The sequence below is a fragment of the Pungitius pungitius genome, chromosome 8, assembly GCF_949316345.1.
Source record: "Pungitius pungitius chromosome 8, fPunPun2.1, whole genome shotgun sequence".
NCBI lineage: Eukaryota > Metazoa > Chordata > Actinopteri > Perciformes > Gasterosteidae > Pungitius > Pungitius pungitius.
Genome location: NC_084907.1, coordinates 20,738,331 through 20,762,418, shown reverse-complemented (window position 1 = coordinate 20,762,418; position 24,088 = coordinate 20,738,331). Strand labels below are relative to the sequence as shown.

The 24,088-nt window shown below is 43.6% G+C and overlaps 5 protein-coding genes across 9 annotated transcripts; 2 read left to right on the top strand and 3 right to left on the bottom strand.

The window, feature by feature from the left end:
* Positions 1-555: 555 nt before the first annotated feature.
* On the bottom strand, positions 556-7,910 carry LOC119229862 (twinfilin-2). Of its 3 annotated transcripts, none has more exons than XM_037490654.2 (9): positions 6,815-7,910; positions 4,342-4,515; positions 3,703-3,798; positions 3,513-3,617; positions 3,376-3,390; positions 3,136-3,261; positions 2,900-3,050; positions 1,408-1,529; positions 556-1,191 (listed from the first exon to the last, which is right to left on the bottom strand). In XM_037490654.2, exons 1-9 carry the CDS (start codon positions 6,815-6,817, stop codon positions 1,024-1,026), a joined length of 960 nt encoding a protein of 319 aa, XP_037346551.2. In that variant the 5' UTR covers positions 6,818-7,910; the 3' UTR covers positions 556-1,023. The 3 variants fall into 3 exon arrangements, with proteins under 3 accessions (XP_037346551.2, XP_037346550.2, XP_062419806.1); XM_037490653.2 differs by having other exon boundaries at positions 4,342-4,520; positions 6,815-7,185; XM_062563822.1 differs by lacking the exon at positions 3,376-3,390 and having other exon boundaries at positions 3,468-3,617; positions 4,342-4,520.
* A 140-nt stretch (positions 7,911-8,050) lies between these two features.
* On the bottom strand, positions 8,051-11,521 carry wdr82 (WD repeat domain 82). Its single transcript, XM_037490655.2, has 9 exons — positions 11,174-11,521; positions 10,288-10,385; positions 9,800-9,866; positions 9,608-9,707; positions 9,368-9,484; positions 9,126-9,281; positions 8,869-8,938; positions 8,610-8,752; positions 8,051-8,220 (listed from the first exon to the last, which is right to left on the bottom strand). Exons 1-9 carry the CDS (start codon positions 11,332-11,334, stop codon positions 8,191-8,193), a joined length of 942 nt encoding a protein of 313 aa, XP_037346552.1. The 5' UTR covers positions 11,335-11,521; the 3' UTR covers positions 8,051-8,190.
* Positions 11,522-11,654: 133 nt separating this feature from the next.
* glyctk (glycerate kinase) lies at positions 11,655-15,537 on the top strand. Of its 3 annotated transcripts, XM_037490648.2 has the most exons (6): positions 11,683-11,879; positions 12,856-13,042; positions 13,511-13,897; positions 13,978-14,129; positions 14,215-14,390; positions 14,494-15,537. In XM_037490648.2, the coding sequence occupies exons 3-6, from the start codon at positions 13,542-13,544 to the stop codon at positions 15,382-15,384; spliced, it is 1,575 nt and encodes a 524-aa protein (XP_037346545.2). In that variant the 5' UTR covers positions 11,683-11,879; positions 12,856-13,042; positions 13,511-13,541; the 3' UTR covers positions 15,385-15,537. The 3 variants fall into 3 exon arrangements, with proteins under 3 accessions (XP_037346546.2, XP_037346545.2, XP_037346547.2); XM_037490649.2 differs by lacking the exon at positions 12,856-13,042 and having other exon boundaries at positions 11,655-11,879; XM_037490650.2 differs by lacking the exons at positions 11,683-11,879; positions 12,856-13,042 and adding an exon at positions 13,071-13,201.
* Positions 15,538-15,664: 127 nt separating this feature from the next.
* On the bottom strand, positions 15,665-18,225 carry tcta (T cell leukemia translocation altered). Its single transcript, XM_037490658.2, has 3 exons — positions 17,456-18,225; positions 17,302-17,353; positions 15,665-17,000 (listed from the first exon to the last, which is right to left on the bottom strand). Exons 1-3 carry the CDS (start codon positions 17,664-17,666, stop codon positions 16,958-16,960), a joined length of 306 nt encoding a protein of 101 aa, XP_037346555.2. The 5' UTR covers positions 17,667-18,225; the 3' UTR covers positions 15,665-16,957.
* A 188-nt stretch (positions 18,226-18,413) lies between these two features.
* Positions 18,414-24,083, top strand: mon1bb (MON1 secretory trafficking family member Bb). The gene is made up of 6 exons (XM_037490646.2): positions 18,414-18,558; positions 19,175-19,269; positions 19,367-19,963; positions 20,357-21,149; positions 22,235-22,382; positions 22,679-24,083. Exons 2-6 carry the CDS (start codon positions 19,191-19,193, stop codon positions 22,904-22,906), a joined length of 1,845 nt encoding a protein of 614 aa, XP_037346543.2. The 5' UTR covers positions 18,414-18,558; positions 19,175-19,190; the 3' UTR covers positions 22,907-24,083.
* Positions 24,084-24,088: the final 5 nt, after the last annotated feature.

Sequence of the window (24,088 nt, the reverse complement as noted above, 5' to 3'; positions counted from 1 at the left end):
TCGCCAATCAGTTAGACGAAGGCACTGAGAGAGCGGCCCCTCCGCTGTGTGGGCACATTCTGGGCACATTGGCCTTGCTCCTGGCTGGCTCTGCAGAGGCATGTGGAGGGAATTTTAAAATATGCGCACACACTGATCCAACAGCTGAGATGACCTCGAAAAAACAATAAAAATGCGGTTCGGTATTAAAAGAGTTGTTAACAATTATAGAAAAGGGATTTTTTTTGTTGTCTGACAATGGTTGCATTTGTGCTTGCTCGGTATTCCCATACCAGAAAACCTCGCTGATCCGATTTCCCGTGCCGATAAATTCCCACAGTCTTTCTCAAACTGCGAGCTCACGTGCTGTGACAAGAGGCGCTTGTTGTGTACATGCCTGAATGTACAGGTGTTTGTTCAATTTGAAACAGAAAATTAATTATTGTCGTCTAAACATAACAAAACGGGCCGACAGTTCAGTTCAACCATGTAGCACATTTACAGGCATGAAACAACAAGTGTTTCCATGAATCAAAGATGGCATGAGTGATAGAAACACAAACCCGAACCCACACGGTCTATAAAGAGATTTTATTTGGAATTTCCTTCCACATTGTCTTAAAAACATCATTGGTACAAAACTTGTAACTGAAGGCCAAATGTGACGGCTGAAGATGTCTGACTAAGCACGCACAATTCATCACACACCCATCGCATTGTAAACTGCAGACATATTTTCATAAGTGTGGAGGAAACAGAGAAATTAGATTTACAGTAAAAAGCCCATCCGCCCTGGTTCCAGCCCGACTCTTCTGATCCTTTTATTAATAAACCTTTGTATAAATGTGCATGCACCTTGATTTGCCTGTGGGGGAGTCCGATCTATAGTTATGCATATATATATATACATATATATATTAGTTAGACAGCAAACAGAGACAGAATGTGCTCGTTCCCCCTGAGCCTGACGAGGTGTTAGCGCGGTCTGGGGAACGAAGGAGGGCTGGAAGTGCAGACTGGACTCTCGGAGGAATGCGTCCCCCTCTAGCTGTGCAGCGTGGTCTCTCCCGTCCCTTTAATGAGGCGCTTGTGTCCCCTCTTTCCTGCTGGGCCTCGGGGCTTGGCGAAGGCCTGTTTGTGAGCGTGCTGCTTGGGATGGACCTCATCGTACAGAAACTCGTCCGTCAGCTCATCTCCGTCATCGATCTCCAGCTGCACATGAGCAGCAAGTGAATAAAGCGTTCATGAAACTCTATATATATATATATATATATATATATATAAACTATTTACAACGTGAGGGTTTGTGTCAAAGCTGCTTCATGCAGCTAAGAAAACGATTCGGGTGAAATGTAGTCAAATTCAAATATATGAAGTCAACAAACACAAAAATCAGCCTCTAAAATAAAATAAAAAGGGAGCAATTACCTTTTTAGCAACTTCCAAATGGTAATCTTTCTCCACCTCCTCCAGTAGTCGACTCTTGCAGCTGGAATACAACATCCGCTCCTTAATGCTACAGCTGTACCCAGGCATGGAGTATATGAATACTGCAGGAAGGGGATGAGAAGAAATTCATAAGATTCATAAGTATCGCCCTTTAAATCTTTCATTTTCCTTTAGCGGTTTAATATGTGGGAACAATCCCGCCCGAAGAAATCCAAAAGTGGCTCAAAGCGCCGACTCACTAATTAAAAGAAGACACCGCTCTAGCGCGTTGAACTCAAAAGAACAACGCAGTGTGTAGATGAGTTGTGGGGAGTTGGCTGGAAATCAGCACATTAAGCAGTTTTATTGTTATATTGCACGAGCGAATTGTTTCTACTGGAAGCTGTGATGATGCAATGAGCGCCGGTTTCTCTCCATCACACCACGAGGGAGGCCGCCTCTCACAAAGGGAACTCTTTATGGAGCCTCCATGCGACAGATTTATAGATTTCTGAAGGTCAGGATTTCAGATGTGCTTGCTTCTGGGCCTTCTCCGTGATTCGCGTCGGCCGATCTACGTCAGCGGCGCGGGCCGCGTGTTTTTAGTGGAGGTGAAAGCCGTGGTGCTTAGCTTAGGGGCCAACACATCCATCCACGTGTGGTGGCTAAGCGCCACGGCTTTTCTTCCCCCTTAAATCCTCAATAATTGTCATTTACATATTTGCCTGACCCCCCCCCCCCCCCCATAGAGCACATGGAAAGGTGTTTAGGGGTTTTGGAGGTACTTTTTCTACCGTGTGCAGAATCAAACCGCCTGCACAGGTGGGTGGACCTCTGCGTGCGGGCCCTGTGGGCCCTTCACACAGCCGCCACGAGGACACGTCGTTCTCCGGTAAACACAGGTGTCATTAATAACATCAGTTACTGTGGTGTTGAGGTGGACCAGGCTCGCCGGAATAGCTGGATTGGACCATAATGCTTTTTTAAGTAGTTACACCTGTGATCACCCTGCCATGAAATATTTTTTTCTTCATTCTCTTCACTCTCATTATCGTCACAATAAAACCAAGTTTAGTTTGTATTTAGTACCACCACTGTGTCATTTTTGAGGGCCTTTTATCATTTAGTGTTAAGTGATTAAATTGTACTTATAATGGCACTTTTCTATAACATGTTTTGAAACTGCTTATTTGATGAAAAATGTACTTTCTTGTGACTTGTTCTTCTGAGTTTGTATCTCTATGTGGAAATGCACTTATTGTAAGTCGCTTTGGATAAAAGCGTCAGCTAAATGACATGTGATGTAATGTAGTGTTACGTTAAAAGAAATGTTAAAAGGAGCCATTGCTCCGTTTCAAGGAGTCACATCAGGACACCCCATTGTGGAGGATTTTGCATGCTCTGTTGCCCTCTCTGCGAGCGCCTGCGGTCCAGGTACGTGCCCCGAACATCTTGTACCGACCATCGAAGCAGAAAGGTATTAGTCACGAACCCACGGATTCCTGGTAGTCTCCCTCGTGGGAGTGTTTGTAGAGGAAGAAGTGGTATCTAGCGGAGTCTCTGGGAACCCGGCGGGGCAAATCGCGGGTTTCCGTCGGGTGCGAGTGGACCAGCTCGATGGTCTCCTTCTCCACGTCTAACCTCTGAAAGACGGCGATGGACACAAACGCAGGTTACAGGGTGCTCGTCTCTCTCTTCAAAGTTCAGCGCGGATCGGAACCGGCTCACCAGCTGTACGTAGTTTATGCGTTTTTGGGAAAGTTGCTGCATGGCTCTCTTGGCCGTTTCCTGCAGTGGGAAAGCGACTCCCTGGAGGGTCTGGTGCTTCGTCTCTACGCTGATGTCTGTTTTCACCTGCAGGGGGCGCCAAACACACAGGCAGACAAAACACGCACCGGCGGATTAGTAGGTCGTCACGGGAATTCACAATATAATAGAATATAAATGGTAAATAATGCACCAACACACCTGTTTGACTCGGCCCTGAAATGGGAAACCACAGCAAAAGGTTTCATTTCAAGTAGAGAAAAGTTAGGACACAAACACAGGCAGAGCGTTGCATGTGAAACGATGGCCGCCCTGCAGAGGGCATGTTGACCTCTCACCTCTGACATTTTGATCTTCTGAAGCTCCTGCTCGGCTAACGTCAGCGGCGCAGGACCTGAGCACGAGGACACGTGATGCTGGTAGCCCAGCAAGCAGACGTCCTCCTGTAGTGTTTCGAGCAAAAAACAAAACGCTTCTAAATCGTCAAATGTGTCACAATAAACTCTAAGGAATTTAAACGTTTCTTACCTCAGCTGTGCCGAAGATCTCGTACTTCAAATGGCCACCACCGAACTCTTTCTTCACTGTGGCACGGGTGGCGGCGTACAGCATCTTTTGTTTCACCTGCAGCCGGCCGGTTGGAACATATTTTTGGACTGTTTGTATTCATGTCGCACGATTAGTCAGTTCACCTTCAAATTACTGCTCAAGGAAAGGTCCAAAAGTATCAGCATTAAAATAAAGGAAAGCTAAAAACAACACCGCTTTTAAAGTGGCACTGTACCAATTTCCTCCAGGTGACCCTGATGACATCACCATCGCCCTATTAGAAAAGCTCTTTCTTTATCTTTTGAGCAGGTTGAATACAAAGTTCTCTGTAGGATCCATACCCATTCCTTGACCCGTATGAATTTTGTCTGAGGGCCGATTGTCCACAAAGTGAGCGTGAGATCGACAGGGAGGCACTTTTTTCGGACTATGGGTTTAAGTCAGAATAATGAGACCATTGCTGCTTTGATTTAGACAATTTTTAATCAGACTAACTGTTTCAAAGTCTGCCACAAAATAATCAGTATTCTATCGCTATCGACAGCACCGTGTGTGTGCAGCTTTACCCACCGCGACGGTTCCCCCTGATGCTGTTGAGCATTTCGCGGTACCACTTACTGGAGACTGATCGGGAGACCACGATATGAAGATCCACTCGTAGCCCTGTGCATTCTGGGAGTCGAGGCGGTACAGGACGTAGCAGGGCTCCTGCTCGTCCAGGAGAGGAAGCAGGAAGTGATCATAATCCCTTTCCCAGCTTTCTTCTGGCTCCCTGTAGGCTCCCAGCACCAGCTGCTCTAAAAGAATCAGACCACCACTCATCACATACCTTCAATACCCCCCAGTACACGGCACATTGACACGAGCAGCGCCAGTTAGTCTAAGCGCAATAATGTTTCACGTTAAAGAGGAATGTGATGTTTCCTTTTAATCTTTCAAGAAGACATTTCTTTTAGATCATATGCGTGATCTCAAAGGAGTTGCTAGATTTCAATATTGTATACATTTTTACTGTAACTTTTCAATAACTTATTACTTGAGGTGGTGTTAGAGATTATCTATAGAGTATATATAACTGTTTATGAGCATGACATATTTTACAATATTATAATTTAGTTGAATTTGCTATAAAGGTAAGACACTTTTTGCAAGCTGATCATCAAAATAAAGTGTTGCCAAAAACAGTGTTATTGTTATTTTGATTAACTAAATGTGCATCTATAAATTATGTTCATTATTGAGTGCATGTTGATCAATTAATAGATGAATGGCTTGGATTATAAAAATGTTATATATATATAAACCAACAATTCCAATTTACAGTAGTTTTATAGTGTTTACAAAACAGAGAAAAGACAAGTTGGAACCTGAAAAGCATTTGCATTTTTTATAGATTGTGAAAAACTAAACAACTATTTGTTCTGACCCTCCTTTCGTAAACTCATGCAAAGTCCGCCTGGAGATCTGAGCCGACGAGGCTTTCTCCAGGCGCTGCCGTGAAAAGGACTTGACCTCTGACCTCATTTCTAACCGTCTCGACGGCCCTGAGGTCAAATCTCTCAACGGAATCGACAGGAGCAAAGCGAGAAACCTCCCAACTCCACCAGCTGAGAAATGACAAAGCACACACGCTGATGCCCGATGTCCTTTCGGGGCGCAGGGGGGGGGATTTCCTGACCATCTCTTGGGGCCTGTTCTATTCTGAGCCACAACACATTCCAGCCCTGCACACACGCAGCATACTTTCCATCAGCCATTCTCTGCTAGTCCCTGTTTTTGAGGGTCTGTAACGGTATTATTAGACTCTGTGTAACCGACTCACTTTAGGTCTCCCTGGTTCCTTTTGTATTTAGAACATGAGAATCAAACTCTAAGAAGCTGTCGGGGTGGGGGGTGGGGTTCAGTCCGGGTGAGGGCCAAGCGAGTGGCGCACCAAAGCCGGCCGGCGAAGGGCCTCGACCGCCATGATCTTGTTTCTCATTTGACATTGAGACGAGTGTCACCGCGCAGCCGCCAGCAACCGCGTGTCGCGTCACACTTTGCTCGGAAATAGCCCGAGTGACGCCTGGAAACGCCGCGGTGCCGGAGCCCAGGAAACAGGCCCCCGAGTGTGTTCTTCTCTTCTTCTTTTTTTTTTTTTTTTTTTTTTAAACGTCTGTGGAGCCCCGAGGGTCTCTCTCTGCTCTGATATGGGAGGCAGAGCCCACAAAGACAGCCCCAGTATGCATCAGAAACCCAAACAAGATATGAACACCTTGTGAACACATCGGCCTTCCTGCCCCCCCCCCCCATAATCTGCCACGTAGAGACATATTGCCTCACTCAGCATTCTTCACGGCTCAGATGTTCCCCTTGGAAGCCCGATGGAAGCGCTTTGGCAACTTTGTTTATAAGTTTGTGTTTCCTTAACACAGAGCCAAGTCGGTGCAATTTTTATTGACACAAAAACAATATGAGGATTCTACAAGTATTCACAGTGAAGCGGTTTGTGCTCTCGTGTTTCCAGGACGCGCCGTAATGTAAAAGATCATTCTTAATGTACGACAGATTTCACATGCTCGAAGGTAGACTGACATTAGTAAATATTTTCTTTACACTTTGCCATGACTCTCAGGCCACAAAGCCAGGAATCCGTTTCCCCCCCCAAAAAATAGTTAAGACGTCATTTTTATAATATTTTAAAGATTCCTCAAACGGGACAATATGTTGTAAACAGAGATAGTGGCTGGAAATAAGACGTCATTTATCAATTTCTAATATGTAAAATTATTTGAGAATTTTTTTTATGCTGCATTTTTGAATGGATGACATCATGATCTTTAGCTGTGACACGAGGGGCACAAACGGGATGAATGGCAGGGATGACTTTAGTCTCATGAGAATACATGTTAGAGGTCATTTTTACAGTAATAAAAAAACATATTAGAAAAGATATTTAAAAGCTTGTCCAGGTTGGAAACCCAATTGACGTGACCGGTTTAAAACCTTTAAGAGCCACTGGAAACACAAAAATCCCATCACGGATGATCAACGCGTCTGACATCCCACTGATAGCCGACTCATCCGCGTGTCACCAGTCACCACCACTCACCATCTTGGATGCGCACCTGGATGAGGCGCACCGCTCCACCCCTCGCCCTGGCCAGGAAGTCCCTCAGCTCCAACGTCACCACAAGTGAGAGGAACATGTCCCTTCCTGCCCCGCCACGCACTGCGGCAGCCTCCGCCGAGGACAGAAGAAACAACGGACGGGACAGAAAAAACGTCCAGTCAGCAAACACTAAAGTCCAGCCACAGGTTAAACTTGACTGCAGGTGACTCGGCTCGGCTCGGGTCGGGTCTGGTCGATGCGTGCTGCTCGCCGTGCGTCTGGACTCGTTGAGAGAAGGGGCATCGCCTCAAGTAACTGGGGACAGCATCACGTGCACGCGGGCAGGGAAACCTGATCACCTCTCCCACATTTAGCTCCGTGTGACAGACGGCCCAGCACTGCGTGGGGGGGGGTGGGGGGCAGGAGCCGGAGGACCCGCAAAATAAAACTTCTGAGCCAAGAAGAACTTGAGTTGAGATGTACTTTCACAAGACTCCCCGCTGAGCTGTTGTTTTACTATTAACGCACACAGTCTTACATCTCTCGCGTTTTAATCAATCTGATCACGTACTGTTGAGCAAAATGCCAAACCCACTCAGATGTGAGCTAAAAACATAAATTAATGTTATAAACAAACAAAAAAAGAGGTTGCAAGTACCGAGTTTTTTTCCTGGAAAGTTTGCCCAACTTATCAAACATTGTGAATCTCAATTTACACACGACCACCGTGATGGGTCAATAGATTGTGCAAGATGTTTTTACAATCACAAATCACGTGGATGTGGTGACAGCATTTTCCTAACGTCAGATCCAACTTTCCACTGATATGTAGGGGTCTTTCTTAATATTACAAAATAATTTTAACTGGACATCAAACATGAAAAGTTATGTTACACCAAAAACTTTAAATGTCATTACAAGCAAGATTGAATAAAAAAAAAAAAATCATATGGACTTGATCAAAATCTGCCAATGTGACTAGTAAGTAATTGCCTATTTGTACTTTATAATTTATTTTATTTTCTTTCAAACGTGTTGTATAAACGTAATTATTATAGCAAAGATGCAATATACAATTCACTATTTCATCCCAAGGCTTCCCCAGTATTAACTCTAAATGACAAGTCTGAATTCATTTAAGAAATCTGTGTGTTGAATCAGATAAATTCAACTTGAATGTGTATACAATAATATACATTAATAACTTGACAAAAGAACTTCTTACAAAGAGACAATTTAATGTTAAATAGAGATATAAAAAAAGAATAAACAAATGATCTGTTTCTGTGAACTACTTATTTACAATTTGAATTAGTTAGCAACACTTCCTCTGAAATCTACAACTGTCCTGAACCCAGCAGCTCACTTTGGCCTCATCAGTCATCAATGGTCGGCAGCCAGAATGCCTGAAAAATGAGAAAACATGACAATGATTCATCAAATTTGAACCTTTAATTTGCAGAAAGAGGTTATTTCTTTGTCTGAATTTTCTTAAGAACTCACACAACACTTTTGTCACGTAGAGACAAACAGTGAGTGGCTTGTGTTGCCAGATTGATCGTTTTTCTTTAACAAAAAGGTGTTACACGAGACCAACCTGCACCATTACAAGCTTCTGAAAGGTTCAGATTTATGTTGTCATGTTATGTTTTTTTCCCCCTCATTATTTGGTGAGCTTGTCCTTAAGAGTATGTAAACAAAAGCAAAAGTGAACCCTAAAATAAAAAAAGGCCGACACCCCTTGCGTTTTAAAAAGTAATCATCCACTGGAGAAACACTTCTAGCCCCCACTCACCATGTTGGAGCAGGCACTCGCAAACGTCATGAACTTGGGGTTGAACTGCAGGCAGGTTATGGGTCCCGTGTGCTTCCCGTCTAATAAAGCCACCTTCATGCCGCTCTCTGCGTTCCACACGTGGATCTTTCCGTCCTCGGAGCCTAACGTGTACGGACAAAACAAAAGGCTTCATTATATTTAAAAACATACAACTCTGGTCCTTCTAAGGATTGTGATAAATAACGAATGAATCCATTACCAACACTGAGAAACCTACCGATCATAACAAACTGGGAATCCGGAGTGAACGACGCCTCCAGCGGTACACATTTACTGTTGTTGTAGCCCTGTGGGGCAAATAAAAGCCTCCGTGAGATGTTATTTGATATACATTAGTACTGCAAAAAGAGAACAATTTGTTGACGGGTGGGACTGGACCACCTGAGGGTTTTCCAAGTATTTTTCATTTTCACTTTCCGAACACTGGGATTCGGGGGTGAGGTTTTTTCACACATTGTTCCTGTCATCTCTTACCCCAAAGGAATGTAGCACAGCACCCTTAAAGGCATCCAAGACCCGAAGGGCGCCGCCATTTGTAGAAAGAAGAATGAGTTTTCCATCATTGCTGAACTTGAGTCCGGTCCACTCGCACGTCCGGTCGTACTGAAGCTTGAATGTTGCAAAGGGACCCTGTTGACAAGAGCTGTTGTGAATAATTTGCTCCTTTTACATTTCAGCTATTTAAAAAAAAAAAAACTTTTCCCCATCAAACTTGCCTTATCAAACGACCGCAGATCATAAAGCTTAACCATTTCGGAATTTATCCCCGCAGCAAAAATTAAACCCTCTGGATCAAAGGAGCACACTGGCTTCCCCTGCAGGTGCATCAAACCCTGAATCAATAGATGAAAATACAAGGTCAGTATTGTACAGCTACAGCTTTTTTTCAATTTCTATTACACATTAGTGCAACAAAAGTGGATCCTCACCAAATTCCAAAGATAAAATGGACTCACCTGGCAGTTGGGCGACCGCAAATCCCAAAGTCTGATTGTTTTGTCCGATGAGCCAGAGATAAAAGTGTCGTCCACAGGAGACATGGAGAGAGATGTAACTCTGTATTAACAAAAAAAGACAAGAATATTAGAACAGAGAAACTTCCAGCTCCGGACAACATCACATTCAAGTTGCCACGGACCAGTTCTCACCTTTTATTATGCCCGGGAAAGTAGCGGATGTATTTGTTGTCATGAAGAGACAGATATCGGATGGTATCTTCAAGAAAAAAAATAAATCAACACGATAAAAATCAAACATGAAACCCGACCAGAAGCAGCGAGGAAGAAACAAGCCGGCATTGAAACGTAAAAACGACGACACGCGGGTCCGATGAGTTCACTCGACCGTGGGCAAGGCAGTCACTTGTACAGTTAGCTCCTGTTTGGGGCAGAATCACGGACCCTCAAACTGTACAAACAACTACCTCAGACCAAAGTGAGCGGTGAGTGCCGCTGTCCACCAGCGGCTGAAGAGTCACAACTAGATACCCTTTACGATTTAGATTATCCCAAATATGATGAAATAATTCAAGATGATGCCTTCTTGTGCATTACAGTGAATCTATATTTCTGTTTGTTTGGCCTTTTGAGCAGTCTTTATTTTTATTAACAATCACACATTTCAGATATCAACTTACCATCGATTTTGTTGGAACTGTAGACCACAGTGTTTGCAGCATGCGTGTACCGGATCAGATCCACTCCATACTTTTTGCTGTAGAGAGTCCTCTTCGGTCTGCCATGAATCATAGCACGGTCACAGGGGAGAAAAAAACATGCGTTTAAATCATTGTATGACATTTATCAATGTAGTCGACTAGTTATGGTTACTATTTCTTCTAAGCCATATTTAACACATGAAAGTTACAGCCTCAAAGCACGTTTCCCCCCCAAAAAAGAGATTCTTTTTGTGCTATACACAGTTAACAGCTATTTTAACAGTGCTTTGAGAACTGACATTTTTCATTTTCTAACCAGTAAATCTGATAAATACTGATATACTAATATCTGGCTGCATGTTTAAATTAAGCTAATCGTTTTCTTGATTATCGATCATTTACTAAGAAAATGTAAGAAATTGTAATTGCTTGCAGTGCCCAACCCGAACCATAAGGTATTCAATGTTGACATTAAACCCTTAAATAGAAACGCAGTGAATTCCTTCAACATTGAACCAACGTTGGTGCATCTATCAGCATCATCCATGAGGTACTAATAATACTGAAATACCACTCACGCGTATTCATGGACGGGTTAATGTTGTAGCTCAAGCGATAGATAACTATACGTTACTTCCAATACAATGACCAACATTACATCCCCAAAATACCGTTACTTACGACCTTATAACGTTACACAATAGAAACTGAGTCATTTTCGCAGTTGTTTTCAACCGCAACGCAGACAGACGTTTTAGATCTCATTCAACGGCTCCTGTGCGCTGTGCAGCAGGCCACGCTAACTAGCGTAGCAAGGAGCTAACGTCAACAACAATGGACTAAAATGAACAAAAAACGCTCTTACTTTCCCTCTTGGCAGTCGTACAAGACTAAGGAATCGTCATCGCTGCTGGAAATAATCGATTCGCCGTTTGAACTGAAATCAAAACAATTAATTTTGTCTGAGTTCTCACGGAACACCTTAGCAACTCGGAAGCTCCGCAGCACATTGTCCGTGAGCTTCATTATGGCCTCTGTCTGTGTCTGAGGGGAAGCAGGCCCTCCTGTTACTTTTTATCGGCTTACAGGTGCCACTTAATTTAATACGGATTTTATATATGATCTACGAATGTGCTAACAGTTCTTTTCTTAAAGAAGTATAATTCAAAACCAGCAGCGAAAGCCCGCCTGCGATATTTCGGATCCACGGGAGTAGTAGGGAGGGAGGGAAAAACGAGCCCCGCCTCCGCGACGTCAGTGACGTTGAACTCATCATGTGACACGCACGTAGGGTCGGGAATCACGCTGTCCGATGCTGGAGTATTTGAGTTATCGCGATAGTTGAATACATGGCTCCGTAGTCATAAACACCATTATTGAATTACCAAATAATCTACGGATCCCTGAACCCAGGAAATGTGAAACTTTTATCTTGTACACACATATTGATGTGTGTTTGGAATACAAAACGGACAGAGACAAGTAGAGGATAAAATAAATACAAAACTTCGTAGCTTCGTCTGGCCAAAGAGGAGGTCCACAGGAGTGTGATGACTCAGCCGCGATTCCGTGTAAGTAACGTTACATCAAGTGAGATGCAAAGTCTGATGTGCCTTGTGCACACATGTTTGGCAAATAAAGGCGTTTCTGAAGACAATTTTTCTTTCCTATAACATGTCTGTTTAAAGCAGTAGCCAATCAACAGCCACCGCTCTGTTGTTAAATATAATTATAAACGTCGGCGACTATTAAGCTTTAATAATAACACATTCGTCAAATAGACATAAGTGTGTAGCATAATAAAATGTGCATGTTTTTTTTTAAATATCAACATCGTTGACCAAGTGTTAAAATTTGCGTGTAAAATATTTCAATTTAACATTTTACAAATTGTGTGCAAACATTGACTGAGGGTATATAACAATATTACATGTAGAGATACAAATGTAGACTGTCAACATACAACGTTTTTTCTATCCCCACATTGTCTATCAGAAGGGGTTGTCTGTCATCGTCTTCTGCCGCTTCACATGCAAAAAATTATATTAAGACATAAGATTCCAAAATTTCATAAAGCAGTCCGGGTCATTGATTTGCAATATTGCCTACAATAGATTCCTACCAGAGATGTTAAAGGAAAATACAACATTAGAACAGCTAAAGTGCTGATGTTGACCAATTTAAATCCCCTAGCCTCCGTATGTTAAAAGCTGTACTGATCTGATCATTTACTTTTTTTGTATTATTCATCCTCAAAGTAATCTGTTTCACGTGATGATACATCACACTTTTCTTTTGTATAATTAATAAGTTTAACAAATAAGACAATGGACTTTTGGTATAATCAGAAACCCCAAGTCCCATTGACTTTGCTCTAACATTCTACCTAAAACATAATTTGCTTGCCTCCGTTCCATTTCTACAATTCAGCCCTCACAAACAAGAGTTGCAACCTGAATTCAATGTAAAGTAGTTTTGGACTATTCTGCAGCACGAGTAGCTCCAAAGTCTATCAAATAGGTCACTACACTTGTTTTGTTCCCCTAGTTCGGTGGAAAAAAACAATCATATCAGCCGTGTGGTCAGAACGTGTCCTGTGGAGCACTGAAGTCAATCATTACACACAGCGTACACAGCTCCAGTCAGTCTCTGGTCAGAATTCTGCCGGACTGCTGACCTGCAGGGCATGAAACAGGCTTCCACCGGCTTTATATTCCTTTTACAAACTTCCCAGGTAGGCTACATGAGAGCTGTTATCTGCATAAGGTTTTGGTTGTTTTAAAGACAAAAATGTAGACAAAGTCTGATCTCTGAACACATTTTTGTTTTCAGCCATTAAAAGTAAGCTAACAAGCAACACATGAACACTTTATCCGTTAGGTCGGTAGAAAAGGTATGCTACAGCACCTTCTTAAGTCTTTACATTTAACCAGGCAAGATCAGAGCTAACTATTAGTTACTATAAGTATTATACAGTGTTGCAATCTAAGTATAGTATCTTGGTGTTATTTATTGCCAAATGTCACTGGCATTTTAATCTTCAATATATCGTGCTGGTAATTCAAGTTTAGCAATCACTGTGATATCATTTTACTTTTCAACTGTACTTCCCTTGCCATGTTACATTCAATGGGGTCTTCTATTTTAAATTAAGTTGTTTTTTGGAAACTGTAAAAAAACAACATTCTTTGCAATTTCTCAGGCAATTCCGGATCAGGCCCACTGAACTGTCCATGGCACGTGTTCTCTCCCTGCTCCGGCCTCAACCTTTTATGGTCCACGTGGGCAGGAGAAAAAATATAGTGTGCAAAATGTCAATGGACTCGCGGGCACGCAAAGTGTTTGCAGCTGCAGTCGACGCCGTTCAGCCAGACACGGTGGTCCGGCAGAGCGTAGAGCGCAAGGAGGACTCGGTTGTCATCAGCGGTCAGAAATTCACGCTTGAGCACAACCTGCACCTGGTGGGCTTTGGAAAGGCTGTGCTGGGTATGGCTGCCGAGGCAGAGAGGATTCTGGGGGATCATTTGGTCAAAGGAGTCGTAAGCGTGCCACATGGGATTCAGCAGACATTACAGCAGCATGGGAAGAAGTAAGCAAAACCATTAGCGTGTCAACGCTACGTCACGAAAATAAAATGACACCGCATAACATTTCTCTCTTCCAACACAGTCATCTGTTGTTGAAAGAAAACAGTCGCATCAGGGTGATGGAAGGCGCTAAACACAACCTGCCTGACATTGATGCCCAGGACGCAGCCGAAGGGATCAAGCAGTTGGCCAGTGAACTCACTGAGAACGACCTGCTACTTGTACTGATTTCAGGTACATTTTAAAAAGGGAAACGCTGTTGTGTATTTATGTTTTTGTACCTTCAAACGTGAATCTTTAACACAAACTGTGTACGCAGGTGGAGGCTCAGCGCTCATACCTGCTCCAATCCCACCGATCTCGCTGCAAGAGAAACAGGACGTGACCCGCAAACTGGCAGGAGCTGGTGCCACGATTCAAGAGCTGAACACTGTGCGACGGGCCCTTTCTGTTTTAAAGGGTGGAGGGCTGGCGCATTGTGCTCACCGGGCCCAGGTAACGCACTTTTCTTTTCATTCATTCAGTTTCATTGCAGCGGGGGACCCATTCCAGGGTTGTATTTTAAATATCGCCCCCCCCTCAAATCCCATCCTCACAGGTGGTTTCGCTGATACTGTCGGACGTAATCGGCGACCCTCTGGACATGATAGCCAGTGGCCCCACCGTGTGGAGCGAGGTGTGGCCGGAGGAGGTTTGGTCGATCCTCGAACAATACAAGCTGTTGAGCTGCCTGCCAGCCTCCGTGAGGGAGGTTCTTGGGAGACCAATGCCGAGGTGGAGGGAGAATAAAGGTGAATCCAACACGTCGGGGCGCGTTCTCAACACGGTGATCGGCTCCAACGGCACTGCCCTGAACCAGGCGGGTCGCCGCGCTCGGGAGTTGGGTTTTCGGCCCGTCGTGCTGGCACCAGGGGTGTGTGGCGACGTGAGGGCAGTCTCCCGGCTGTACGGCCTCCTGGCCCGCTTTGCCTGTTCTTCGGAGGAACCTCCTCCGGAGGTTGTGGCCGAGCTGCTGAGGCTGGGGCCCGAAGTAGGTGTGGAGAGCTGGGACCTCTGCCGTACCATGCAGGTCTTGGGTGAAGGGCGGACCGAAGGATGGGGTTCTTCGTGTCTGTTGGCCGGAGGCGAGCCCACTGTGGAGCTGACGGGCAAAGGTCGAGGAGGTCGAAACCAGGAGCTGGCCCTGCGAGTGGGACTGGAGCTGAGAGACCTGGGGCTTCCACCTGATGGTCCGGTCTTCCTGAGCGGTGGAACCGATGGTCAGGATGGACCCACTGAGGCAGCGGGGGCCATCACTGATGGGGGGTTGTATGAGGAGGCACGAGCACAGGGGCTGGACATCGACAGCGTCCTTACCAACAATGATTCTTACACTTTTTTTACACGTCTTTCTGCTGGGCGGCGCTTACTTGTACCTGGCCTGACATGCACCAATGTGATGGATGTGCACATGCTGCTTATTCCACCCATTCCCTTCAAAATAACATAACTTCAAAGCCATGTGAAATGAAATTATCTTGGTCCAAATAAAGTCACTGATCACTCTGTTTCACTTGGTATTGTAGCACCTGTTTTTTTGGTTGACTATCTACTTTAAAAAAGCAATACTTGTAGTGCTATATTAAATTCTAACAACCATAAAGTGAAAGATGGGAGTGGTAAAAAAAGGTATTGTTATCAGCTTTAAAGGATTCACAAACCTTTTGAAACACATTCTTTAGAAAGAATCACTTTACAGATAATCCTTTGTAAATGACTGAAAAACGTCATTATTGTCAAACACAGCAAATTTAATATCAATCAAGCTATTTACACAAAACATGTTGTATTATCTTTGCTGCTGGTCTCTTTGATTGTGTTCACTTCAGGACTATGTACATTTTGACATTTCAGCAAGTGCACACGGTAGTACTAATAACTTGTATTGTCCATTTGAATTGTTGTAACTTGGAAGATACAATAGCTGATTGTAATGTGGCTCACTCACCAAACCTTTAATTTACTCATTTTATTGTCATTTTATTTATGTATTATTTTCCCTGACTATTAAATATGCCTTTGGCAACAAAAAAATAATCTTAAAACTGAAAAAAAACATGAAGAGCACAAATATGTCCAAAAAAAACAAATAACCCTCAACTAAAGAGGCACTTATGGCAGCAATTACAGCTTTAAAATAAGGAAAAGTTGGTTTCAGCTTTGCAAATCTGAATGTTGCATCTCTTTCTCAAGCACCTTTGACTGAGATGGGGACAGAATGAAGACAGACCTTCATGTCAATCTGCCTCAAATCATGACTTGGACTAATGGGTGGTCATTTAACTACACAACATTTAGTCGGTAATTCTTAAGCCATTTTTTTGCATTTTTGTCTAGCTTAATGTAGCATGTTTTCCTCCAGAATTTCCTTTTTGCAGAATTCATTTTACCCTCTTCCATCAAAAGCCACTTGGCCCTGCGGAACAGAAGCATCTACACAGCGTGCCACCATGCTTCATGTTGGGTTAATGATAATTTGTGACACAGCCCAGATCTCAAATCTTTTCCATCTATATCGCCCATTAGGTTCACACTGTTTCTCATAATTTGCAAGGACCACAGTGGTTAAAATTTCATGCAAAAATGATGAAAGATGTTAACCTGCCTTTTTTGTGGATCAGACTCGTTTTTCCACAGATTCAACCAATTATTATTCTTATGGTCCTTGTATACTCCTCTATTGTCACAGTTTTCTTAGAGCACCCTTAATTTACACGCAAAACCATCAACTTGTGTCATATTTAAACAACTTGTCCAAGCATACAGGCAGAACAATTTAAGTAGTCAGACTAATGTTCTTCTCAATGACCAATTTTTACAAGCATCACTATGTAGTCGATACAGAGGATCAGTTTGACACCACATTTGTTTCCATAACACGTTTTTTGATGCAGTTGCCTGAAAATGCATTCATGAGTGCGCTGCAGATGCTTAATTATAAGGAAGCTTTAAAAAGGTGTATTGTCTCCATCGAGTCCAACCCTCGCTTGGATAAAAGTCCAAACTCCAACGCCATTGTCGTGTTAATCTCGATGAGTCTTTGGGGCATCGCCTGCTTTGCTGTCCCTGAAAGAACAACACAATTTCATTACTAACAACTATTTTAAAAAGCAGTAACAGTAATATAGTTTAAGTATGTCAAAACATCTTCAACTGTTGGTTTACACTTTTTTTTTTACCAAACCACCATCAGCTTCAGTTAAGAGAACACAATGGCACTGTATCCCTTCAACCTTTTCAATGGTAAAAATATATAAATACATCCTTACACTAGTTTTCACACTAATATATCTTATTTCAATTGAAGGAGGCCGCGTGAGGGGGATAATCTACCTGTTTGAAGGGACACGGGCGATCAGAAACCTACCATCCGCTGGGGGGGCCCGCCGTGTCGGGTGTGCCTCCGTTCTGTCCGGTCCCTGAACACCGGCACCGGCAGAGAGGAAGACAACGTGGCTGCACTATTGGTTCAGCAGGTGATGCACGGAGACACGGTGCATGAACAAAAGAAACAAACTCACCTTGTCGATAATACATGTCGTTGACCGTATTCCCGTAGATTTTCCATGCGAAGTGAATCGCGATGAGGCTGAAAATCAACCAACTGAGCAAGATCTTGAATATGGAAACTCTCATGTCGTTGGCGAGCCAGTCGTCAACAAATTCGGACAGGAAGGAGAGGCAGGTGTCAGCGATGCGGGTCAAAAACTCAAAATCCCACGGTTCCTCCATAGTGCCCGGTAGGTTTTTCGGCTTAGGTTATGTGATGTCACTTCGGTAAATTCTTCATCCGATGGGTCACTTGGAGAACATCGCTTCGCCTAGGTAACGTCAGCGCACGGCATCCAAAAAGAGCAACAACGTCGCCATTTTTTTTTTTACCGTTACGATGTTTGTATGGAGGGGATTGCGTAATCGGAAATGACGTAGGTACGTCGAACAACACCGCTACCACGTTATGGTAAACAACATCCTCGATGTGATATATAACCTGAAATAAAAGCTATTTAATCTGTACACGTGAGAGTTTTCCAAAGTTAAAGTCGTATTTTATCGTCATGTATTCCATGTTCCGGGTAGTCCGAGAGGTCCTGAACGCATATGTATTTTATCTTAACGAGCAAACACATGTCAAACAATACAAACAACTACAGATCCAACACTGAGAGCTGTTTTTCTCCCTAAAGCGTCCTCGCGCAAAACTATGAGACCACAGATAAGGCTACGTGGCTAATTAGCTGCTGGCTACGTTTGATAAATACTCACTAACGTCTTCCCTGAAAATCCATGTGGCCATCCCCGTATTACAGATTCATTTGTAGAAAGCGATACAATCTGTACATTCAATCATACCAAAACATCTTGCATATTAATCTTATCCAAATAAAATATAGATTACGTCGCTCTGCGGTACGTAACACGAGGAGGGCGGGGCTAGCCGCCGCCTCCAAGTAGACTGATTGGTCAGTTCAGCTTGTCAGTAGAGATTCCGGATGTCTGCTGTCGTAAGAGGAAAATATGTTTTCTGCTTCTCATTCGTGACAGCTTGTGTGCTGCCTGGCTGCTGATGAAAGTTGACGTAGTGAATTCTTTGTGCAACCCTACGTTTCGACGGTACAAAATAGTAAGTGTTCTTTTTATCTATCCGTCTAATTTTAGCTGACCGTGGTCGCGAGCTCACTGTTAAGTCGAGGCCATGAAATTGATCGGTGTCGCTTTGCTAGCAGTCAGTGTTAGCCGTGAAACAGCCGGTATTTACTGAGCTGCGTTGGAATTCACTGTCAAATATTTACCAGGGTAAAAAAAAAGAGTGAGCTTTCTTGAAGTGAGCACGTGAGCAGAGAATCCCACTTTAAGTTATTTATTTTTTAAGCAAGTTGAGCCATTAGAAACGTTTTTTAAGTTTCCTAATTCTGGCGGTGAAATACTTTCACCTGCGTCAGGTGGACCGTGGTTTATCTGCAGTAGGACATGAGCCAGACTCCTGCAAGTTATCAATTGTTAAATTCCAGAGTCTGGTATCTTGGAGTTGTAATTCTCCCTAACCCGTTGTCCTGTATACTCATGTGACCCGACCAATGGTCCAAAATGAGTACTCCTATTCATAAGATAATGTGATGCATGCCTGGTTCAAGCTAGTGCATCCTGTATGAAGCGGTTTACCCGGAATTGTTTTGTTAAAGTGTGTGTGTGTGTGTGTGTGTGTGTATTCAATTTATTTTGCAATCTCAAATCTTCAGAGACTGGGATGGTATCATGGAGAGAGACAATCATCGAGACGGAGAGGCACAGGGAGTGAATATTTGTGATCCACCCCGTGAGAGTAATTCACCTGGTAAATCATTAAATCTCTCATTAAATCAACTGACATTTTACCTTACATCCAACTCTTTATCATTTGATTCACAATTACATTTTTCTCCCGGTTTTAGCTGACACCTTGGCGACGTCTCTCTCCCTCTTGGGGAATCACATGTTTCCTTATCCGTTGGAGAGAAACGACACTACCGCTGTTAACGTAGAGCAGCCTGCACATTCAAACCTATCGGACGTTACCGAAGAGGAGAAGAGCGAGGCGGCAGAGCCAAGTTTTAATCAGGTAACGGAGCTAGAGAGTGCGAAGGCAGAACATCCGGAGAAGGAGAACAACGCGTCTTCCCAGCCAGCCGACGGCGGAAGCGAGGATGCCGCCCCTGAAAACGACCGCACGGACTCCGGGGAGTTTGTCGTCGCAATGCTGGCTAAGGCCAAGCTGGAGGAGCAAGGAATAGGCGTGAAGGGAAGGTCATCCCCCTTGTTGGAGGCGGGCGTCCCGGAATCTCCTACTTTTTTGTCTCATCGTGACGAGGATGTGACTGCCGAGAGCTGGCGGCAGCACAGGAAGCACGTTTTTGTGTTGAGCGAAGCAGGCAAACCCATCTATTCTCGGTATGGCAGCGAAGAGGCCCTTTCTTCTACAATGGGAGTCATGATGGCGCTGGTTTCCTTTGTTCAAAGTGGAGATAACATCATCCGCTCAGTCTATTCAGGTGAGACTATCTCTTCTCCCCAATAGCTTTTGAAAGATTATTCGAAATGTAATTGTCTATTTACATATATTAGATGAAATTTGGAAGGCGTTACACAGATTGTGTATTGCGTCGGAGCAGTTAGTAAATAGGGGCTACAGTGACTTGTGATTTTCCAAAGAGGGTAAATGAGTTATTTGCACCTGACGGAGTACTGCTCCATAAACAAATGCAATGAACCAAGGTTGTTTATTCAATGTTTTTTGAATAACCAAATTCTTGTCACATCCACTTTCCCATTTACGCCCCTTTTTCACAGCATCCCCAACATTTGTTAATGGGGGGCTGTTCACATTCTCCGTTACTTCCAGTATAATCTTTCCGGTTTCTGATGTCTTTTCTTCCTTCCCTTAGATGGGCACACCGTGGTGTTCTTGCAGAAAGGGCCACTGGTGCTGGTGTGTGTCTCTAGCAGCCGTCAGACTGAGCAGCAGCTCCGCGGAGAGCTCCTCTATGTGTACTACCAGATCATCAGCATGCTCACCCAGGCCAGCATCTCCCGCATCTTTGAACACAAGAAAAACTACGACCTGAGGAGACTGCTAGCCGGGTCGGAGAAGATCCTGGACGGTCTTCTCAACCTGGTGGATTCTGACCCCAGCTTCCTGCTCGCAGCAGTTCACTGCTTGCCCTTAGCTTCCTCTCTCAGGGACTCTCTCAGCCAGATCCTGCAAAAAGCAATTACCCCCAACCTGGTTTTCTCCATCCTCATTGCAAAGAAACAGCTGCTCACAATTGTCCAAGAAAAGACAGTGATTGAGGACGCCAGGCTGGAGCCCGCTGACGTCCACCTCCTGCTCAACCTAATCGGAGCTTCTTCTGCCTTTCAGGCTGGAGAGATCTGGACTCCCATCTGCCTCCCCCTCTTTAATCCTGACTGCTACTTTTATGCATATATTTCTTACCTGGACCCTCCGGAATGCACTGTTTGCTTGCTGCTGCTCTCGACCGACAAGGAGGCGTTCTACGCTGTGGCCGACTGCAAGCGGAAGATCGAGGAGGCCATGGTGGCTCAGAACTCCCTGAGCCTCATCGCCGTAGTCCAGTCGTACAGCGTGAGCCAGGTGGGCGTCTCAGACCTCCGACACTTCATGTACAAGCCCTTCGATGTTCCAGACAACTACCGCCAGCTAACTCAGTTCACCAGGTGTGTGTGTCTGTTTTTCTCTAGGCGAAAATGTCACTTCTGTATTTGCACAAACAGGTTTGAAAAAAAAGGAAAAAAGTTCAATAAGGGCAAAACACAAATTGCACTTCACTTCATGTAGGCATGTTGGACATTTATTTGATATGGGACAGTGCACATTAATACAGACATTACTGTAAATGTACCACAGTTAGCCAAAAGGCTATTCTTCACATCTAGTCTCCATCAAGTAGCAGATGTTACAAAATAAACATTATTTTAAAATGTTAAACAATATTGACGCTTTACAATGTGTGCACAAACAATGAAGATAGTGCGAATAAAACTGCTATACAAGACATGCAACACGGAGCATCTCAAAGTGAACACACACACACAGCAAAATAAAATGAGCAATGACAATGTTAAAACAAAACAATACTATGCAGCAAAAATGTATGTGGAATACATAAATCGGTCAGACTCATCCAAACAACAAAAAGGACACGTATGCAGGTAGACGAGGTTCGACCCGGTTAACAGACCTTTTTCACCTGAGAATTTGAATTATCATTTTGATTCAAAAAGTACTCCGAGATACTTGTAGTCAGGCAAAACTTGTAGCTTCACTCCAAAAACATCTGGCTCTACGCTACTAGTTTGTTTTGGATACATTTAGTTGTAAAATGCATTGTTTTATATCGTTTTTAACCGTATCTGAGATACAACATTTTCATAGTTTTAAATGAAAGTGTACTGTCTACAAACCTTTTTTTTTTTTTAAATGTACTTCCAGTTACATGGCATAGAGAAATAAAGGGCAAGAAATTCAAATTGCCTTTCACTTATGTTGCCAATTGTCTCGACTGAAATCCTTTTGATCCTAATCAAAACCTTCACCATGAAAGCGAAATCATGCAAACAATATTAAGTCTTATTTGCATGGCTCAGGATAAAGTCACAGAGCAAAAAAAACGTTTTTCGTTTTTTTAAAATCTGATCAGCATAGCTTTTGTGGTTATAGTATCTCCCACTATCTCTGTTAGTGTGGAAACTTGATAATGCCTTTCCGGTCTGAAACGTTAACAATGTGTTGTCGCATGCAGCCCAGAGATGGAGGCGCCGTACAGCAGCGAGGAGGAAAAAATGCGACTGCTGGACCTTTATCGCTACATGCACAGCCGCATCCACAGCACCTCAAGACCCCTCAAGCTCATCTACCACGTCGCTGAGAGGGAAACTCTGCTGGCCTGGGTATGCAGCTTTATGATACATGATCCCTGTCTCTGTGTGGAACCACGGTTCCATTTAGTCCGTTTGTCTTAATATATTTGTTTGCTCACTGGCAGTAAAGTAAGTACGTTGGGTGAGAGCTTCCAGGTCACACGCATGTCTGTCAATGCAAGTTCCAAGAACTGGTATGGTCACAGTAACCATATGTACACAGCCTGTTAAGTGGTGAGCTTTGGGAGAGCTGGTATGTGGATCAGTGCAAGAGCAATAACACCCTTACTGTGGATCCCTCCCCCCCCCCCTTCTCCTTGCTGCAGGTCACAAGTAAGTTTGAGCTGTACACCTGCTTCAGTCCTCTGGTGACAAAGGCCTGTGCTATCACTGCTATCACTAAGCTGCTACGCTGGATCAAAAAGGAGGAGGACCGTCTGTTCATCAGATACCCCCCCAAGTATTCAACCACCCCGAACCCCAGCAAGAGCTCCCGAGGCGGGAAATCGGACCAGCAAGACTCCACAGATAACGGCTTCTTATCTCTCCTCTAGGACTCTCGGCCTCACTCCGCTCTGGTTTGTACACTGGTTGCAAGATATTTTTGAAACCCCTTTTTGCTCTCGTTGGGCTCGACAGACATCGACTACCTGAAATCTCGACAACACTACACAGGTTTTACACTATTTAAGACGGAATAAACTCTAAAATGGTATTATTTCTGTACCTCAACTAGAAATGTTACTGGATCACTGCTTTCCATCAGAAACAGGGTCAGTTAGTACATTTTAAATCAAACTGTGGTAGAAAATAATTGCAACGATATTTATAATTGTATGTTTTTATATTGTTTTATTACTGTAACAAGAAGGAACATTTCCTCACGGACAGTGAATGTATCACACAGACGTTAGTTCATTCATACGCTATAACTAAGTTAAGATGAGGAGTGAAATGAACTTAAAACACCTTCCTCAGTCTAGTTCTTAGATTAACTTCATAGAACAAAAACATTCTCGTGTTACATAACCGGATATGCAAGAATTCAATGTTGAGTTTCTGGGCTCCACGTAAACTGGAATAACAACAACTGGAACTGCCAGCACTGGGATGGGCCCCGATGAGCCACACCGGGTCGGGAACTGACCTCGACGGACGCGGCAGAACTTCAAGACGTGTCCTTTTTCATGTCTCACTGATGTTTCTATATCAGATTCAAACGATCAGGTTTCATTTGTTACATTCAGCACATTAAGGCAAGTAGGTGGCCTCTTGCACCCCATGACCTTACATGGTCGTCATTGTTGGTGTTTCCATCTCGTCGAGCGAAGACGACGCCCTCTGAGCTCACGCAGTATTTTCCTGCAGGTACTTCTAGTGTATCGGTGTATGGGCCTCTTCCTTTTGGATTATAGTTTTGTAACGATGAACATGAACAGTCGCCTCATCCTTGTGTGCTGAGGAATTTTCTGTCTATTCCAGTCTTAAGAGTATGTCTATAGTATTATGAAAATAAATCCCGGGTTGCACAAATCCATGATTGTTGTGATTCATTTGAGCTTAATTTATAATATACATATTTTTTTTCACCATGTTGAACCACTGCTGCATACAGCTTTCTAGGAAGAAAAAGCTTACATAGACTCAATCTTCTTTGTCAAGGACATCGATGCTTGTATTTATTTTTATATTTACCTTGAAGCAATGAAGATCTCTCTTCTAATCCTTATATTTTT

Bases quoted from the DNA above. Each gene is read 5' to 3' on its own strand.
- LOC119229862 (XM_062563822.1), bottom strand. From the start codon at position 6,911: ATGTTCCTCTCACTTGTGGTGACGTTGGAGCTGAGGGACTTCCTGGCC. The intron at 3,051-3,135 runs GTGAGCCGGTTC...GCCGTCTTTCAG, and splicing joins GCATAAACTACGTACAGCTG to AGGTTAGACGTGGAGAAGGA. The intron at 1,192-1,407 runs GTAATTGCTCCC...GCTCATGTGCAG, and splicing joins ATTTGGAAGTTGCTAAAAAG to CTGGAGATCGATGACGGAGA.
- wdr82 (XM_037490655.2), bottom strand. From the start codon at position 11,334: ATGAAGCTCACGGACAATGTGCTGCGGAGCTTCCGAGTTGCTAAGGTG. The intron at 10,386-11,173 runs GTAAGAGCGTTT...GATTCATGGCAG, and splicing joins TACGACTGCCAAGAGGGAAA to ACCGAAGAGGACTCTCTACA. The intron at 9,282-9,367 runs GCAAGTTTGATG...TCTTGTCAACAG, and splicing joins ATCTGCGGTCGTTTGATAAG to GGTCCCTTTGCAACATTCAA.
- glyctk (XM_037490649.2), top strand. From the start codon at position 13,542: ATGGCACGTGTTCTCTCCCTGCTCCGGCCTCAACCTTTTATGGTCCAC. The intron at 14,130-14,214 runs GTACATTTTAAA...CTGTGTACGCAG, and splicing joins GCTACTTGTACTGATTTCAG to GTGGAGGCTCAGCGCTCATA. The intron at 14,391-14,493 runs GTAACGCACTTT...CCATCCTCACAG, and splicing joins ATTGTGCTCACCGGGCCCAG to GTGGTTTCGCTGATACTGTC.
- tcta (XM_037490658.2), bottom strand. From the start codon at position 17,666: ATGGAGGAACCGTGGGATTTTGAGTTTTTGACCCGCATCGCTGACACC. The intron at 17,354-17,455 runs GTGAGTTTGTTT...GCCGGTGTTCAG, and splicing joins CGACATGTATTATCGACAAG to GGACCGGACAGAACGGAGGC. The intron at 17,001-17,301 runs GTAGGTTTCTGA...TTGTTCTTTCAG, and splicing joins GCGGGCCCCCCCAGCGGATG to GGACAGCAAAGCAGGCGATG.
- mon1bb (XM_037490646.2), top strand. From the start codon at position 19,191: ATGGAGAGAGACAATCATCGAGACGGAGAGGCACAGGGAGTGAATATT. The intron at 19,964-20,356 runs GTGAGACTATCT...TCCTTCCCTTAG, and splicing joins CATCCGCTCAGTCTATTCAG to ATGGGCACACCGTGGTGTTC. The intron at 22,383-22,678 runs GTATGCAGCTTT...TCCTTGCTGCAG, and splicing joins GGGAAACTCTGCTGGCCTGG to GTCACAAGTAAGTTTGAGCT.